General features: G+C 40.1%; 2 protein-coding genes across 3 annotated transcripts in view; both read left to right on the top strand.

Annotated features, from left to right (window-relative positions):
* LOC114445041 (calsyntenin-2-like) overlaps window positions 1–19,743 on the top strand; it is a 219,611-nt gene that overhangs the window by 145,531 nt on the left and 54,337 nt on the right. The window lies entirely within an intron of this gene.
* LOC114444675 (uncharacterized) lies at window positions 5,758–9,741 on the top strand. 2 transcript variants are annotated; one of them, XM_028419399.1, is made up of 10 exons: window positions 5,758–5,867; window positions 6,265–6,370; window positions 6,828–6,962; window positions 7,048–7,178; window positions 7,284–7,420; window positions 7,507–7,600; window positions 7,679–8,017; window positions 8,097–8,280; window positions 8,407–8,529; window positions 8,685–9,741. In XM_028419399.1, the coding sequence occupies exons 2-9, from the start codon at window positions 6,277–6,279 to the stop codon at window positions 8,496–8,498; spliced, it is 1,206 nt and encodes a 401-aa protein (XP_028275200.1). In that variant the 5' UTR covers window positions 5,758–5,867; window positions 6,265–6,276; the 3' UTR covers window positions 8,499–8,529; window positions 8,685–9,741. The 2 variants fall into 2 exon arrangements, with proteins under 2 accessions (XP_028275200.1, XP_028275199.1); XM_028419398.1 differs by having other exon boundaries at window positions 5,777–6,370.

Raw genomic sequence — 19,743 nt, 5'->3', positions numbered from 1 at the left:
TTAAAGGTGGCGGTATACGCATCATACTAATATAACATGGCTGTAATAGATAGTAGAAGAAGAAGCAGAGGTTACAATCTTCTTCTTCCTCTGCTTCTAACATGTCAGTTTAATGTTCATTACATCAGAATTTATTATGCAAATGTTTTTCCAACTCCCATTTTGCACATGTACATACATTATTTAGCCACCTCCAGTGAGTAATAACAAATGGACACCCAGCATAAATGTCTACCATTCCTTATTGTAAAGTTTCATTTATGACACGCATCAAACTGGAAATGTACAATAACTACACATCTCACAGTGCTGCATGTCTGACCCATGTGGTAGCATTGTACTACCTCCCACGTACCCACCACATTGGGAAGACTGCCAGAAAATTGATGGAAAGAGATACAAATATCAGTCCGGAGATTTAGTGTACAAATAATAACAATATTAATTGATAAAAATGGAAGACCACGGGTCAAATATGTTTGCCTCTGGAAAGGATTTTTAAAAATGCACCAGCACTTGGAAACCACACGTGAAAGTATCCAGTGTTCAATATTTATTAGCTCAATTCCAAACTGATCTGCTCAAGTTCAGTCAGCAGTGTCAAAAGTAAACAAAAAGAAACTCAAAACTGTAGCACAGAAACCCGCTAGAACAGCAGCTGAGATTGACGCACCAGCACTCACTCTGAACTGAAAGCTCTCTGATTCAACGTAGGGGAATAAATCGACGTTCAGACATCTAAAAATCCAGGTGGGGTTCTTAGATCAGCAGTGTCTACTGCTTGATATTCTAACAAAGGCACCTTGGTGCAAAGGTGTCTCACAACTTATATAAGAAGTACTGTAAACTGTCATATTCATCTTTGGCATTTACTGAGTCAGCATACTATCGTGCTAATAGCATAGTGTGCACAGCTGAGGCTAATGTTCACGGATAATTAGGCAAAAATCACAATTCTGCATATTGTTCAAATTATAGTAATAATAACCAAATAATGATTGACTAAAATGATTGGGATACATCTGTAATAACTGAACAAATTGTTGAGACATCTCACATTGGTAAATTAGTCATGAGATCACCAATTTCCTGAATTTCCTGATAACTCATCCATGGTTCGTTGCACTGTGGATGAACCAGATGTTCTGCTTGATTGTAGTTATTTGTATAGGGGGCAGCCAGCTTTGAAAAACCAAATCATGCTACTGAAGTAAAGCCAATGATTTTGTTTCGTACAAAAATAAATGAACGCCCTCTTTAATGCTATTCTCACCTCGAACAGCATCCCAGTTCTCTCAAGCGCTGCACTGTGTGTCTTCTACGATAGGAGTTGTAGTCACAACCACACTGCCACACACAGCACTAGCCTTGAGTGGCAGATTGTCACACTGATGAAAAAAGAAATCTGCATATTCATATGTCCCCTTTGTGTTTTGGGTACAATTTCGAGCCTTGAGTGTGTGTGTGTGTGTGTGTGTGTGTGTCCGCAAGTTCACACATGCCTCACCATGCTGTTGCTGCTTTACCTCTAACAGCCTCAAATTAAAAGTGACCCCAGGGGTATCGTCAGTCAAGGCAATTAGTATGAACCTCACACTGCAGTTCAGGTTTCTAAACTACCACGGAGTAATTAGAGCAATACAACATAGGTGTTTGTGTTTTAGATGTTTGCATTTCCCTGTCAGTCTCTTTCTAATGAGGCCCATGGACGACATCATTATGAGATCAGTAGGCATTTTTTTGGAGAGCGAGGTGGCATTGAATATTATTTACCTTTGACGACAGCAAAGTCTTTTATGTGTTCTAAACAAGCAGTCTACTCTGCCTTTCACAAAGAGATTATTCAGCAGTTTAACAAGTAGATAACATGTACAGCAGTATACTTTTACATAAATCCCTACCACACTGTATCTGTTTGATGTCTCTGTTTAATACAACATTTAGGTGAAGAGAAATTCATTGAAACAGTCGATGATCTGGGAGGTAACTCTGTAGAGTGAGGAGAGCTTAATAAAACATTTATATCTTTGGAACAGGCAGTATTGGAGATGTGACTGGTTATTAAAAATGCATGCAGCATACATCAATATTACTTCTGTTTACAGGAGCTTTTGGTAACGAGGGTTGAACCAGTGTTTCTTGGTTCCTTGAGATTAATAGATATAGCTCTGTCCTTAAAAAGTGATGGAAACTGCAATAAACTGTATTATGCAAAGGAGAAACTATAGGCACTCCACTGAAACAGGCGTCTAGATGAAGGCATGTGTCAGCTGCCCACACCATAGACACTAATGCCACCCCATATCATCAGAGGACTGTCTGCTGATAACAAGCTGGATGGTCCCTCTACTGTGTGTGTCTGCAGGACACGGTGTCCATGGATTCCACAAAGAATTTCAAATTTTAATTCATGTGACCACAGAACAGTTCTCCATTGTTCCTCAGACTATTTTAGATGAGTGTTGGTCCTAGAGAAGACAGCAGTGTTTCTGGATTATGTTCACATTTTATGGCTCCTTCTTTGCATGATGCAGCTTTAATTTGTATTTGTGGACTGCACGGTGAACTGTGTTCACAGACAGTGATTTATGGAAGTCTTTCTGAGCTCATGCAGTGATGTCCAGTAGAGAATCATGCCTGGTTTAAATGCAGTGCTGCCTGAGGGCCTGATGATCATGAGCTTCCAGGTTTGACCTTTGACCTTTGCACAGACACTCCTGATTTTCTGAATCTTTTGATGAAATTATGTGCTGTAGATGGTGGGATCTTGAGGAACATTTTTCTGAATTTTTTCCACAGTTTGTCACAGATTGGTGAACCTCTGCTCATTGTTACATCTGAGAGTCTCTGTCTCTCTGTTTCTGGCACCTGTTGCCAGTTATCATAATTACTTGTCACATGCTCCTCTATTTGTTTTTGATTTGTGCTTATTATTTTTTCACCCTTTTGTTGTCGCTGTCCCCACTTTTTTGAGATGTGTTGCTGATTCGTTCTTTATGTTTTATTGAGAGACTTGTGGCTGTTATACAGTAACGTTTAAAACACAAGACAGACTGGCTTACAGGCAGTAGTTATCATGTAGGTACACTATTTTGCCCTTTGTATGTGAAATACATCTCTCTGCCATCCCCATAGGCCATTATCACACTTATAACACTCCAATATTTCCTCACAGCAGTCTGATCAGTCTCTGTCCCCAGGGTTTGTCTGTAAGCACAGAGCCTGCTGAGAAGGATTTGTGTGAGCTTGTCACAAATCTTGAATCAATCTAGTTAGCCTCAGAAAGAGATGGACCTGCTGAACACATGAATAATGATCAATAAACACATGTGTGAGCATGTTCAGTTCATCCTTAGTTCATCTTTGCTGACACAGTCAAAACAAATACTGCATACAGTCATCAACACATATGTATGTTAATGCTGTCTGTGCAAATGTTGATCTTTCCTCCCAACATGGTAGATTGGGCTGATATTACACGAAAGTGGCCACAAATGTCATCATCAGACTTTTGAATGACGTGTCCATTATTACACTTTATTACACCCTATTGGTTCTGTTAATTATGACTCTTTTGAGGATTGCATTGCACATCATATTTTGGTGTCTGTTCCCCTCTTTCTAACAAGTCCTGGATGAAGCTGCATTGGTGTGATGTATTACTTATGATTTCACTTTCATAGCAGAATTGAACTCTTTCTTCTTAACTTTGTATTTTCTCACTTGTAGATATTACAAACTGAACGCAGACACACAAAAACTACACAAGCAAACCGTTAAAGTTTTTCAGTTCAGGTTTGCTAAAAGAGGTGTCAGAGACTCACAGCAGCAGGTAGTGTTAGCAGCTAAGCTGGTGGAAAATTCCCAGCCAAACTAAAAGCTAGAACTAGTATCGGAGATCATTAGACCCTCTCGGGCAAATACTCATTTTTAAGGAAAGCAGCTGCATTTTCTGCTTGACTCTCCATATGTCATTTGTGTGTGTGTGGGAGAGAGAGAGAAGAGAGATTGTGTGTGTGTATGTGTGTGTGTTGGCAGCCAGTGGTCCTGATCTGTGATAAGAGGAGGAAGAGGATGAATTACAGAGGGGAAGAAGAAAAATAAATGGCTCTGCACTTCCCTTTCCCATTTCCTTTAACCTCACTCTCCACTTTTGCTTCCTCTCTAATCTCAGACTGAGGCTGTCTGGCTGCTGCTTTGGCACTTTTCATCCCCACTCTGGTATTAGCTTGTTTCCCCTTATTACATCCACTGTTTCCTTTTTCTCTTTTGCCTGATTTTCTGTGCCTTGCAGTTTTCCTCTCTTTGAGGGTTTCATTTCTTTCTCCTTCCTCTCTCTCTCCTCTCATCTTAGCCATCTTGCTTATCAGTTCAGCCTCATCTTCATGTTTCTTTCATTCTCTCTGCATGTCTTTTTTCCTCTGATCTACTGTTAGTTGTGCGTAGTAACCCGGGGTAAATCACAGTCACCAGACTTACAGCTGTTCTCCACTTCTCACTTTTATTGCATTAGATCACATGTGTAGTGTCTCATGTGAACTCAACCTTTCTCACAAAGGATGAATAGTGACAGTGCTAAAAAGACAGGAGGAGCACAAGTTCACCCCTTTGTGGCAGAGAGCAAAGGCTGGAATGTGTGTGGGAGCAGAGTGAGGAAGAATGAGGAGAGAGTGAATATAATGAGATTACAAGCTTAAAACACATGTGGTGCCACTGAGAGGAAGGTAAGCCCTCAACCCAGAAGCAGTCTGAAAGTCTTATTATACACTGTTAAAAAAATAAAGTGAACACTAAAATAACACCTCCTAGATCTCAACACAGCAAAAATTGGAGAGTTAGAATTTCAGGGTTAAACATTTAGGAGTTCATTTTAACTCCAAAAGTGTAATTTCAACACATTCAGAGTTAAATGGTGTCCAGTTGTGGAGTTATTTGATAGAGTTGATCACATTAGTGTTAACTGTCGGGGTGAAAATCCCCTTGTTTCCTTCTGATCACCCCCTGAATTAGTTTGTAAGGAAGGAGCGGATAAATTCTGGTCTCAAAATTATAATTTATTAAACAATGAGGCAAATTCTGAGTCGCAGAGCTCTGGGTTGTTGCACACAAAGAACCAAACAAGAACAACACAAGAACAGGACAACCAACAAGAACAAACAACCACACAGCAACAACGAACAATGCAACGACAACTGGACATGGAATTCACACATTGATATACCCCATGGGCGTTCCTGCCTGCCGGCCCACAGGGGCATCTACCGCCCCCCTGCAGACCCTGGTTCATACAGCAACTAGACCATTAGTGTTTACTGCCAAATAAGGTAAAACTCCAATTCCTTAAATCTCATAGGTTGTGAGTCCGATCTGGGGGTGACCATAAACTGGGCACTCAGGAGAAAAACACATTCCTTTAGAATCTGGCTTTTATCAGGTCAAAGGTGCTGCTGTCCTTAGTCTGAATTTATGACCATCTCGTACCAACCGGAGCTCTCTCCAGAGAACAGAAAAACAACTGATCTCATCTGCCACAGCCTGAACTGCAGAAAACAACGTTATATGACATACTATGAAATTACTTATTAATACATTCAGTATCCGCAAATTACTTTGATTTTCTATAAAACTTCCTAACACATAAACACTTATGAAAATCACATTATTAAGCGATAAACACATATAAACATGAAAACTTATATATCTGAACACACTGCATGTTAACACCATGCAGAATAAATTCTTTCACCCAACATAACTCAACTCTGCAGAGATACAATTAAACTCCGCCTCCGCCCCAGTACCTCTCTCCGTTCTTCTCAAAATTCTCAAGTCCACTCCATTTTGCTGTTCTGGTGCCGTTCTAATAGGTAAGTGTAATTACATTTTAACATAGGTAAAAATTGATGCTGCGAACTGTAGTACGTGCAGCGCGATGTATGTGGAGCGTGTAGTAAGCCTTGTTTGTTGACTGAAAGACAATTTGTCCAGGTGAGCTAGTAGTGAAAGCTAGCAAGGCAAGCCAGCTAGCTAGCTAGCTAGCTCGCCTTGCTAGCTAATTGACGCTTAGTCAAATTGATGTTAAGTCAAGACGATAAAGAACAAAGGTTTATATATATTTTTACTCCATAAAATGTTTGAGACTGGAGCTAATGGTTACATTATTTTTTAGCAGAAGAACTGTAGAACATGACAGGGACCGCTAAAAACGGTCCGAACATGTGTCAGCCTGTTTGACCAACACGTGTCTTTTGTTAACTACATTAGAGTCAAGGTAAAATGCTGGTGCAGGTCAAGTACTGCGAAGAAAAAAAATATGTGAAGCTGAATGAAGTTGAAGGACACTTCAACTTTGGACAATTCAGTGAAAAGGGTATGTACTTTTTCTTTTTCTTTTTTTTTCGTTTGGCTTCAAAAAAATCGAATTGTGGTCTGAGAGGAGAAAGGGGTAAGGAGAGTATGTCAGGTGCCAGTATCTCTTCCTCCTCTCAGACCCGCTAGCGGTGCGCGTACATTTTGTCGGTGCCCGTCTGCCCGTGCGGAGTCTGCTGCTGCAGACGCCTGCTGCTCGCAGGGAAGGAGACAGCTGTACCGCGAGTCATGCAGACTGATTACTCGTCACGCCTCATAAATTTCATAAATGGGCATAAACTGATAAACGTTTTTGTATATACACATAATATACATTTTTAAATCATTCATTTTCAAATTTGGGTGTATGAGGGAATTGATTTTGAGAAACTGAGCTAGGTCTGTCATGATTATATGGTTATGGATAAACGTTTTTAAGATTAACAGTCATTCTTTGTTCAACTTATGATTATTTGCAGTCATTGAGAGATTTTGCCTTCCGCCTGATGTACAACTTACATTCAAGGATGCAACAGGGACAGAAGTTGATGCTGAAATTTTCAGTGACCTTCTTGGACAAGGCAATGTGGTGCTGACAGTTTTCTCAAATGATGGTGAGATATTAAGTTAACTATGATAAAGCACTCTACACCCTATAAGAAAAAAAACGGTAACATATTTTTTTTATGTTCCTTTTAGAATTCTCTGATTGCTCCAGGTCTTCTGCATCTGACTTGAGCTTCAGTTCAAGTGGATCAACTATAATCATGGATGAGGTCCCTAGGAAGAAATTGAGAATTGAGGATTTACGTTCAATGTCCGCTAAGCAGGTGATAACAAGGCTTCATTCTAATTCTGATTCTTATCACGTCCTGGTTTTCAACTCTTGGTTCTAGAAAAGCTATTTATCACATTGTTTTGCAATTTAATGTTAGTTGATTGAGGATGTGCTTAGAAGCAAGTCTGGTGGTGAAGAGGTACTGCAGGAGTACCAAACAACAGAAACCCTAACAGATGCCACAAGAAGACAAATGGTCAACATACTAGTGGCTCACATGATTGATAATCATGGGTATGTGTGTGTAATCTTTTATTTGTGCCACATAATTGCATGGCCATTGTATAAACTTAGTTTACTAATTTAATATATCCTCTCAGGCACCTCCCCACTAAAGCAGTCAGAGAAGATTATGCCAAAGGGATAGTGATGCTGTTCCCCTCCCTCAGGGATCCATATTCCAACAAAGGCTATGTAATAATCATTAGTGTTTGCATGACACTTTGATGTGATTCTTGCATGAGTGCATGACAGTGTTTTTTTGCATTTCAGGAACACTTCTATGATGCTGCAAGCAACACAGGATACATTTCTTGGCGTCTGAAAACAGTGCAAAGGAAGATTCGTCGAGGATATGCAATGTCACCAAATACCTCTACTGACATTTCTCCAAGAGGCCCAAATTTCCAAAGGACTGTTAATGTTGAAAGGCAACTTGATGGTAGTGCTTGTCAAGAAGCTATATCTTTGCTCAACCACACCACAGACAAGTCTCTGATTTTCCAGAAGATGAGAGAGACCTTTCATTACCGCCAGAAGCTTGTTAATGACCCAGGCAGAAGTGATAATATCCTCTCCACCTTCCCGAGATTCCTGGATACCAAAGGATTGGTAAGTTTGGTCAGATGCTTAGAATGGCTTAAAACGTGAAAGCATTTTGGTAGTAACAGTCAAATCATAATTTGTAAAGGTGGATCAAGACTTCACACTCCTGTTTGATGAGGAGACGTCTGCTAGGCTGCTTCAGAAATGGGATGTGTTCTTCAAGCCAAATGTCATAAAAGAGGCTAAACAGCTGACTTCTACACCAGAGCTGCGTCGCTTGGTGCAGTCAGCAGAAAGTCCCATAGGACGTGATTTTGACGAGGCAACAAGTGAGTTGTTAAACTACTGTTTTAAATATGAACAATATGTGTATGACTGTGTCCTTGTTCCCATTCAGACCTGAAATGTATTATATTTACAATTTTCAGTTAATTCTTGTGACTCTTTGTTAAAAGCTTATGACCAAGACATGGCCTCCCTGTTATTGCTGCTACATCTCTTGCCACCATCACCAGGGACCCAAGTCTCCAAAAATCAGTGCGTGTGATGCAGCTGAGAGACTTGTAGTGTTTCATAAGGTAAAATGATGAACTTTAAAATGATATTAAACTAAAGACACTCTTCCTTTTGCATGGAGAAGATGTTTGAATAGTCACTTCTTTGGTCTAATGTTATTTTCCTTGTTGCGGCACATTATTGTGTCTAATGTCGGGTTTCCTTATCTCAATCCTAGTCATGCTGCAGTTTGGAGGAGCATTTCCGCAACCAGCAGAGTCGGCAGCCATATCTCCTCGCTGTTGGACGTCAGAAGAACCAGATTGACAACTTCTACATCACCATGGATAAACACCTCATCCCATGCCAGGCAAACCGCTCCCTTGGGGCATGTGATGAACTTTTCAAGGCACATTTTGTGTTCAATTTGTCATATGATGTTGCACTTGTGAATTTTTACACATTCCTACAGACAACAGTGTATAACATTGATGTGGGGAAAATGAAGGAGTCGCCCAGAGTTAGAGACATGAGAGCTAGACTGCTTAACCAGACAGTTGAACTCTCACTCTCTGAGTAGGAGGCTAAAATAATGCTGACCTGTTTCGTATGTCAGAAATTGTTTCCCTGCAGTCAGCAGTTGATTGTACATTTAAGGGTTGAACACAGTTACTATCCTGGACCCAAGTTCAAATTGTTTTGTTCTCAGCAAGGTTGTAGGCATCAGTTCCTAACATATGCAGGTTTTCGTAAGCACCTTAACAGTACTCATAGCAATGTTCAGCAAACTGCTCAAAGTTCAACTGGTGCGTGTTGCTCTAGTGAGCCAGTTGCAACTTCTACTCAGGAAAATGCTGTGGAGGACAGGTTTATTCCACCAGATCCATGTAGCTCTTCTAGTACTTGTTCTGAGGGCATTGATACAGGGGTTAAAAAAGATCTAACCAAAGGATTGTGTGCATCGATTGTGGCCAAATTACAGGGTAGTGGGATTTCTAATAGTTTGGTGTCCTCAATTGTTGGAGATTTGGAGGAACTAACAAGTGAGCTTTGCTCACAAGCAAAGCATGCCGCTGTCTCAGCTTTATCTGTAACTGACCCTAACATATCTGTGATAAATGAATCATTTGAACATTTTGAAAACCCCTTCACAAATTTGAATACAGAATGGAAGCGAAATAAATACTTCACCCAAAAATGGGGAATTGTCGAGCCAGTAGAAATAACACTGGGCATGAGATATGACAACAGGAGAAATCAGAAATCCGGTACTTATGATCAAGTATCTGTGAGGGATACTTTTGTACACTCAACAAAAATATAAACGCAACACTTTTGTTTTTGCTCCCATGTTTCATGAGATGGACTTGAAGATCTAAACTTCATTCCAGATACACAATATTACCATTCCTCTCAAACATTGTTCACAAATCTGTCTAAATGTGTGATAGTGAGCACTTCTGCTTTGCTGAGATAATCCATCCCACCTCACAGGTGTGCCACATCAAGATGCTGATCTGACATCATGATTAGTGCACAGGTGTACCTCAAACTGCCCACAATAAAAGGCCACCCTGAAATGTGCAGTTTTGTCTCACAGCAAAATGCCACAGATGCCACAAGCATTGAGGGAGCGTGCAATTGGCATGCTGACAGCAGGAATGTCAACCAGATCTGTTGCTCGTGCATTGAATGTTCATTTCTCCACCATAAGCCGTCTCCAAAGGCGTTTCAGAGAATATGGCAGTACATCCAACCGGCCTCACAACCGCAGACCACGAGTAACCACACCAGCCCAGGACCTCCACATCCAGCAGGTTCACCTCCGAGATCGTCTGAGACCAGCCACTCAGACAGCTGCTGAAACAATTGGTTTGCATAACCAAGCAATTTCTGCACAAACTGTCAGAAACCGTCTCAGGGAAGCTCAACTGCATGCTCGTCGTCCTCATCGGGGTCTTAACCTGACTCCAGATCGTCGCCGTAACAGACTTGAGTGGGCAAATGCTCACATTTGATGGCGTGTGGATCGAGTGGCCCATGGTGGTGGTGGGGTCATGGTATGGGCAGGCATCTGTTATGGACGAAGAACACAGGTGCATTTTATTGATGGCATTTTGAATGCACAGAGATACCGTGATGAGATCCTGAGGCCCATTGTTGTGCCATACATCCATGAACATCACCTCATGTTTCAGCAAGATAATGCACGGCCCCATGTTGCAAGGATCTGTACACAATTCTTGGAAGCTGAAAATGTCCCAGTTCTTGCATGGCCAGCATACTCACCGGACATGTCACCCATTGAACATGTTTGGGATGTGCTTGACCGGCGTATACGACAGCGTGCACCAGTTCCCACTAATATCCAGCAACTTCGCACAGCCATTGAAGAGGAGTGGACCAACATTCCACAGGCCACAATAGACAATCTGATAAACTCTATGCGAAGAAGATGTGTTGCACTGCATGAGGCAAATGGTGGTCACACCAGATACTGACTGGTTCTGAGTCCCCAGACCGCCAATAAAGCAGAAACAAAATGCACATTTCAGGGTGGCCTTTTATTGTGGGCAGTTTGAGGTACACCTGTGCACTAATCATGATGTCAGATCAGCATCTTGATGTGGCACACCTGTGAGGTGGGATGGATTATCTCAGCAAAGCAGAAGTGCTCACTATCACACATTTAGACAGATTTGTGAACAATGTTTGAGAGGAATGGTAATATTGTGTATCTGGAATGAAGTTTAGATCTTCAAGTCCATCTCATGAAACATGGGAGCAAAAACAAAAGTGTTGCGTTTATATTTTTGTTGAGTGTATATGTGCCTATTTTAGAAACATTGAAGTTCATGTGCAGAAATCCAGAAATTTGTGATTATCTAAAGAAAGAATGTCGATCAGAGCCTGACATTTACACTGACTTTTTTGATGGAAGTTATTTTAAAACCCACCCTTTGTTTTCAACAAGAAGACATGCATTACAAATTCAATTATATTATGATGATTTTGAAACAGCCAATCCCCTTGGCTCCAAACGAGGAATTCACAAAATTGGCTGTCTTTATTTTATAATAAGAAACTTGCCCCCAAAATTTAATTCAGTTTTAATGAACATTCATTTGGTATCCCTTTTTCACACACAAGATCTGCACAACTATGGTTTTGATGCTATACTGGAGCCACTAGTAAATGATGTGAAAAAACTCGAGAGCCAAGGGCTAAATCTTCCATTTTCTGATGTACAGGTATATGGTACAATCTCACAGATCACTGGAGATAATCTAGGAATGCACACAATTCTTGGTTTTAATGAGTCATTCAGTAGCCATCATTTTTGTCGCCTTTGTTTGATTGAGAAGATAGATTCTCAAACAGTATTCAGTGAAGATGATCCTAAGGTGATCCTTCGTGAAAAAGACATGTTTGAAATGCATTACCAGTCTCTGGAGAAAAATCCCCAACTCAAATCAGTATATGGTTTGAAAAAAAAATCAACACTTAATTCATTGAAGTATTTCCATGTTAGTAATAACTATTCATTTGATATCATGCATGACCTTCTTGAGGGTGTGGCTCAGTATGAGATCAAATTGCTTTTTGGATATCTCACTCAGCACTTTATTTCAGAACAGGACTTGCTTTCCAGGATTTATAGTTTTGATTATGGATTTTTAGAACGAAAAAACCGTCCCACAAAAATTATCTTGGAGAGTGCAGGCAATGGTATTGGATTGAACTCTATTCAGACACTGTGTCTTGTTAAAAACATCCCACTATTGCTTAGAGATATTATTCCTGCAGGAAACGAAAACTGGAATTTGTTTCTGTTGTTACTTCAAATAATGAACATTGTGTTTTCACCTACCCTCACTCATGGCATGACAATATATTTAAAGCACTTGATTGTTGACCATCACAAGCTGTTTAAACAGTTGTATCCACACAAAAATTTGATACCTAAACATCATTTTATGATCCATTACCCATCTTGTATAAGGAAAATTGGCCCCTTATTACATATGTGGTCTATGAGGTTTGAAGCCAAACATAAAGTGTTTAAAGACTCTTTTAAAAATTTCAAAAACATAACTAAATCACTTGCTAAGAAGCATCAGATGACCATTGCATATTACTGGGAAACATTCACTCTCAAAAAAACTGAGTATGGGCCAATAAAATCTTTTTCCCTCAGAGATGAGAAAGTACCAGTCAACAATGAAGTGTTTCACATGATCTTGTCATCCACAGAAGTTTTCTCAACGAGTTGGGTTAAAATCGATGGTGTAGAATATAGAGCTGGACTTGCCATATGCAGTGCATTAGAAGAAGATATGCCAGTCTTTTGTCAAATAATTGATGTACTGTTGGTTGAAGATCACATTTTTTTTCTAACAAACAAGCTATTCACAGAGAATTTTGATGAATATCATCATGCATTCAGAGTATTACGAAGTGAGGAAAGGTGCTTATTAAAAATGTCTGAGCTTAAGTTTTATAAACCATTTGATATACAAAGCTCATACTGTGTTTTAGATGAATCTTTATATATTATTCCTTCATTCACAATGTTTTAATTCAGTTGTGTACATGACTGCAAAGGGAGAAATAAATGTTATTTATAAGAATATTTGTTTCAATTCATTATTATTATTTTATATATTTATATATACTTTTAACACTGTTCCAGTCTTAATAGATTGCCAATTTCAGGAGTGAAATCAACACTATACAAATAGTAAAAATTAACTCTGACCAGTGTTATTTGTCAAATCTCAAGGTGTTAATGTAACTCTACTGTTGGAGTTAAAGAATTAACTCTGACAGAGTGTTGAATGTTTAACTATTTTGAAAGTGTTAATTTAACTCCAGAAAGTGTGGAGCCATATAAACCCTGGAAAATCAACTCTGTGGGAGTCAATTCAACACTGGACTTTTTGCTGTGAATGAATGAAATATTCCAGTTGAAAATCTTATCTTGTTACATAGTGCAGAACAAAATAACAGAAATGATCAATGTAAATCAAAATTATTAACCCATGGAAGTCTGGATTTGGAACCATACTCAAAATAAAAGTGGAAAATCACAATACAGACTGATCCAGCTTGGGTGTAAATTCCGCAAGACAAGTCTAAATCAGGCACAAGCCACCAATGGCAAATCTGCCAATCACTAGGCTGTAACAACAACCCCCACTTGTGGACATCAGGCCCTCATACCACGCTCACAGAAACTTGCATATTAGTGGCCTGCTCATGTTGCAGGGCTCTGGCAGTGCTCCTCCTGCTCCTCCTTGCACAAAGGAGGAGGTAGCGGTCCTGCTGCTGGGTTGTTGCCCTCCTATGCCCCCCTCCACGTCTCCTGGTGTACTGGCCTGTCTCCTGGTATCTCCTCCATGCTCTGGACACTGTGCTGACAGACACAGCAAACCTTCTTGCCACAGCTCACATTGATGTGCCGTCCTGGATGAGCTGCACTACCTGAGCAACTTGCGTGGGTTGGCGACTGGATGAGAACAGAGAAATGGTCTGTGGTCAGTACCTGCAGAACCTCTGCTTTATAGGGCTTGTCTTGATCACTGCCTCTCATTTCCACCTGTTGTCTGTTCCATTTGCACAACAGCAGCTGAAATTGATCCACAATCAGTGTTGATCCTAACTGGACAGGCTGATTTCACAGAGGTGTGACTGACTTGGAGTTACATTGTGCTCTTTAAGTGTTCCCTTTATTTGTTGAGTAGTGTATATTGATCAACCTCACTGACAGGAAAGTGATCATTGTCTTACAGGGGTATCTGATAACATGTAGGCATCGAGTTCCTCATAGATAGAGATATTTTGAAGTTAGAAAATGGATCTGATCAATGCTCTCCACACTGTAATGTTCAGGCGTCCACACACATCTTCTCCAGCACAGCATTTCGTTTTACTATTTTGTGCATGAGGGGAATTTTCAATTTCTCCAAGTAAAAATATGCAAACATGCCACTTTTCCATGCCAAGTTATAAACTTGTGGCAGATGGTTCAGACCCACAGGGTTTGCATCCTCACGTCACCTGTGAATGTAGGTCATCATGCTGGCTGTCATGGCAATGATTATGTCTCTCTACACAAAACAATGCCTTATATGACTATTTTACAAAAGAAAAGTTTAAAAAGTTAGAAATTTGCCAGATGTGGGATTTCTTACTGTTATGAAATACACAGAAAAGTTGAGAATGCTGATGATAATCTTTATTTCTAGGGCTGGAAAAGTCATAAAATAAAGTCATAATTTCTGGAAAGGTCAGGAAATGTAATATTGATGATGAGTGCTGACATTCATGTGGATGTCGCATACTGCATAAACAAACACTGATGCAGATCCCTTTATTGGGATGAGGTGTTTGCAGTGTGTGGCTGAGCTGTGTATTTTGTCCTGTTACATTAATCAAATTCTAATTCTAGGTATAGCTATAAATGTTAATGCTTACACATTTCATGGAAAAATATGGGATAAATCTGCTGCACATGTGCACATGTTTCCTAAGTCACTTTATTGAGCTGACAAAAAAAGGGCTGAAGCTGATAATAAGATTCAGTCTGGAGGGTGAATGGAGCACTGTGTGTGTTCATTACTGCTGAACTTCAAGTGTCTTTTTCAGGGTTTCACTTCGCCAGGGTACAAACCCTGAGAACACAACACACATGCCGACACGTGATGGAAGCCTACACACGCTCAATATACACTAGGCAAGCACACACCACTACATAAGAATGATTATACTTCTTCAGTCTTTGTCTATCTGCCTGTTGAGATTGGAGTTTACTTTATAGAGCCACTTCAGTGTCAAGACGACATTGAGCGATTGTGATTACAAAGACAAAGAGAGGGAAGGTGTGTGAGAGGGATAAAACAGCAGGGAGTGACTGGATGGTGAATAAAAAACAGAGTAAAGGGGAAAGATAAGATATGTGTTTCTGTGTCTGAAGGAAAGGTTTTGAAACATCAAGCTTCAGGGTCTCGTCAAGCAGGGGCCACCATTATGTCCATTGTCCAAGTGCAACAGACAGCTGTGATGTCACTTCACAACTCATCCCGATGCTATGTTTTATTCTGGCCCTCATCTTTGCCTACAGATGAGACTAAAGAGCAAGGGAGGGTAGACCTCGGGGCAGACATGCTGCATGGATTACAGAGTGAATCCTGCTTGGATTCCCTTGGGATCCCCCTCCGTGAGGAGGTAGACCATGTGGGACACCCTGAGCAGTCTGATGCTATCATGAGCAGGACTGAAATAAAGGTGGTGGGGGGTGGAATCTAAGAAAGCCATACTTTACTGAACAGTTTCATTGTCTCCACTTTAAACACCCAGGATTAAATTGTCATTTTCACCCAGTCCTCAGAGGGACCAAAGAATTAGAGTTGAAATTGGGGTCTTTTAGGAGGATTCTCACAGAAGCCTGCCCAGTGGTAACTGCTGTAATTTAATTACAAATTAGACCATTAAAAGCCTTAGAAGACTACCGTGATAAAAAGTATGTTTCTGCCACATCAGGTACGGAGCAGACCAGTGATGTCATGCTTTCTGTGGCATTTGACATGTGGTGACAGAAAGTTTATGATAAAATTGTGTTATTTTGGCCTAAGAGGACTATAAGAGAAAAATAAAGAAGCCAAAACCCAAAACCCTTTTATCCACACGTCAGTTTCTTATCATCTTCTACCATTACACAAACAAACCCGAAAGGAAAATTTAACCAGGTTATAAAACATTTGAGAATGTATTAGAATAAAATCTCCCACAATGCATCACTCTGACGGGAAGAAACATTCTGCTCTCTTTAACTTTTATGTCATCTCCACTGTAAAGTCTTACTTTTTGTTGTTGTTCTAGTGAAACAAGTAAGAGCTCTCCATGCACTCAAGATAGAAAAAAAGAGAAAAGCTTCTTGTATAACATAAAAGCATTAAAATGAATCCTTCTGGGGACATTGTGGAAAGAGAGAGAGAGAGGATGGCCAGTAAAGAGGGCTAGAAATCACAAAGATGGCACTCTCTGAAGTGGAAGGAGACAGAGGTGGAGAGGGAAAGGAAAGGCAGGCAAAGGCAGGAAAAGAGGAGCAGAGAGCTCTTTTAAATGGAAATTGGCTCTCTAACTGATGGCTGGGACGAGTAATGATGACCCACACACACACACACACACCCTGCTCCTACTTGAACGTGGTGTCAGCATTTTTACATGTGCGCACACACACAATATTCGCATCCCACACTTCCATACACATACATATAAGCATGTAGAAACTTACTGATGACACACTCTCTCTCTCTCTCTCTCTCTCTCTCTCTCTCTCTCTCTCTCCTTTTGACTCCTTCACACCCTCCAGAGATGGGGAACAGCGTGAAAGTGTGATGATGCATCATTTTCTTAAGCACCTCTATCCATCTTCCCTTCCTCTCCATGTCTCTCTTCCTGCTTTCCACACCCTTTATTTGAAGGTTTTATGATTGAAGCAGCCCAGTTATACAGTGTGTCGGCACATAAACAGCAGGATATATATGAGTATCCACATACATATCCCCAACACATCATGATTATTCAGAAAATAATACAACCACACTTGGTATAGGGTCAAAACCAGTAGGCACCTGGGACAAAAAGTCCATAGAAATGCTGTATTTGAGTGCTGCCTTGGTAAATAATCCAGGGGAGAGGGGGACCTGTAGGTCATGATTACTGTTTTTACCTTGATAACATCACTACGTGTGTTTGAATGGATCAGCAGCCTCCAAAAAACAGCTTTATGTACACCTACATGGTGACTTTTGGAATGGGCCCTTCAGAGATCAGTGGCTAGATCAGTCATCTGAGCATTCCAAACCTCATAAGCTGAATAATAATTGTACAGATGATGAAGAAAGTTTCTCTGCACTCCTCCCTCAAAGGGCTTTTATTGTGCTGCAGTGGTTGTGTGAAGAATAAAAGAACAGAGCTTGAGATTGAGGAGATCATACCCTATTCCACTTGTAGCGTTCACAAGTCTGGACAATCAAACAAGTGTTGTAAAGGATTATTTCACCTTTGTCATGCGTCTAAATCAAGTAGCCTAGTTTTGGTAGTTAAACCCAACAGAACCATCTCAGAGGTCGACCTCAGTAGGACATTTCAAAAGAATAGTTTGACCCATTCAATTCAAAGCCACACTTTTCATGTTCATGTTTCATTTGCAAGTAAGAAACATGTTTAACAAAAAAGTCACTGTCCTCCTCTTATAATTGATTTCTACAAACCACTCGTCAGTCTTTTGTGAAAAAGGTGGAGGTGATCCACAGTAGCATGTTAAAATTAGCACCCAGATTCATATTAAAATGCAATAAGTACAGAGTTTCTTATCATCCTGGTATAATGATGTCCATTTTTTCCATCCGTAAATAGATTATATGGTCCTTACCTTTGTGTAGCAGCTATTATGCAGCACTTATTTGGTTGTGTTCAAAGCAGTACAGCACTGTGGATACTGGTCATAAAGCTCTCTAATAGGTTTAGAGTGTGCCTCACTCCTTAGTGATAATGTGGCCATTATGCAACATGATAAGTAAATATTTAGATCATTTTCCTCTTTTCATGTGCAAGACATGACCAAACAAAAACCTGTGAAGCAGCACTCACACACACACACACACACACACACATAAAAGCACATTTCTGTGTGATCATGGCCCCAGTGAGATGTTTGTTCTCCTGCTCTGGTGAACCAGCTCCACATGGCTGTTTTCATGTCCGCCCTGCTTCCTCAGCCTCTCGTCTTCCTCTCATATTCACAAAGAGAGGAACTCTGGGGCCCGCTGTGTGAGTTCTGTTCAGCGTACAGCAGGCAAGCACACGACTCAATAGAGACCAAATAGCCTCCTATTAAACCCACGCTGCTTTTAAGGTAGCAGAGCTTCAGTGCAGGGTTGCATTGGGCCTGTGGATCTGAGTCACAAGTACTTTCTGTGTGAGTTTGAGATTTATGTCTGCTGTTTGCACGGTTGTTTTTTTGAGCTCAGCCATCACCTGTTAGTGATAGCAGAGACTCTTAAATAGGAATAAATTATTTATTCAGAACACAAATGCAGCTGAGCGGTGGCAGGAAGCACTGCTTCATACATGATGATAGACTTCAAAATAAACCCTTTCTGTGATGGCTGCATTAGGAACAGACCATTTTCCAGAGGAAAGTTGTGCCACAAAACATATGGCACGCTAGACTTATGCGTAGAGAACAGCTCATTTTGGCAACAAAATATTTTAAATGTTTCAGTTTAAACATCAAAAAGGACATTTTACTTTTGATCTGCCATCTTTATTTTTGTTTCTGCAGCAATACCTCAGTTTGACTCAATAAAGTTATCATTTTCCACCAATGCCTCTCACAACCTTGTTCACCTAGATTTACTTTAGAATTAGATTTAACTACCTGTTCTTTTCACTGCAAAACAGCAAATCATTTAGAGGCTGCGTTCACTCACTGAAATACTGTTTACAGAACACCTCGAGGGACATTCAGAGAGTCGACTAGCGGTGGTGATCATGCTGTTTCTGACAAAAACTCAAAATAGCAGACTTAAAGAGACGCTAAGGTTTACTGACAGCACTTTAAAATGTTACAATAGCTCACTTTATAAATATCAGTATCTTCTATTTTAACATAGACGTGCAGTAATTGGGGCTATGAGTAGTGGTTGTGTTACTTGTAATGGAAGATGTCTTAGGGACAGAGAAAACAAACTAATCATCAGCTTATCTACAGTCTGTGATTCAGTAATTCATTTTTGTCCAATAAACAATTCTTCATGTTATCATATGTTGAGATCATCATATGTTAACATCATCATGCTGCAGCAAGTAGGTGTGAAGATCTAGTGCTGGGATAGAGTGGGTGTGTCAGGAGATATATAAGGAATATAAGGATAAAAGCTGTTAATGGTTCATTGTTGTTTTTTTTGTCTCCCAGGAATCAAAACCTCGATAACCAAATATAAAATAAGAACAAACTTAAAATATGCTGTAGGTGTTTTCCTTTGTTTTGACTCGTAAACACACTTCAGTGCAGTCTGCTGGGTTTCTGGCAAAGGACCTTTTCCAATTTACTGCTGCACAGTTTCCTATTAAGATAAATATCACTGGCAAATATTTATCAATGATATGAGGCTATTTGTTTGGGCCTTATCTAAACCTCAGTTATACAATAAAGCATAAACTGTTTTTGCTTTGTGGTGAGAGGGAATCTGTGTTCACCCTCTTTTTCTTTTTTTTTAACAGCTCAT

This window comes from Parambassis ranga, chromosome 13, assembly GCF_900634625.1.
Source record: "Parambassis ranga chromosome 13, fParRan2.1, whole genome shotgun sequence".
Taxonomy (NCBI): Eukaryota; Metazoa; Chordata; class Actinopteri; family Ambassidae; genus Parambassis; species Parambassis ranga.
Note: the sequence above shows the minus strand (reverse complement) of the source record. Positions and strands in the feature narration are given on the sequence as shown.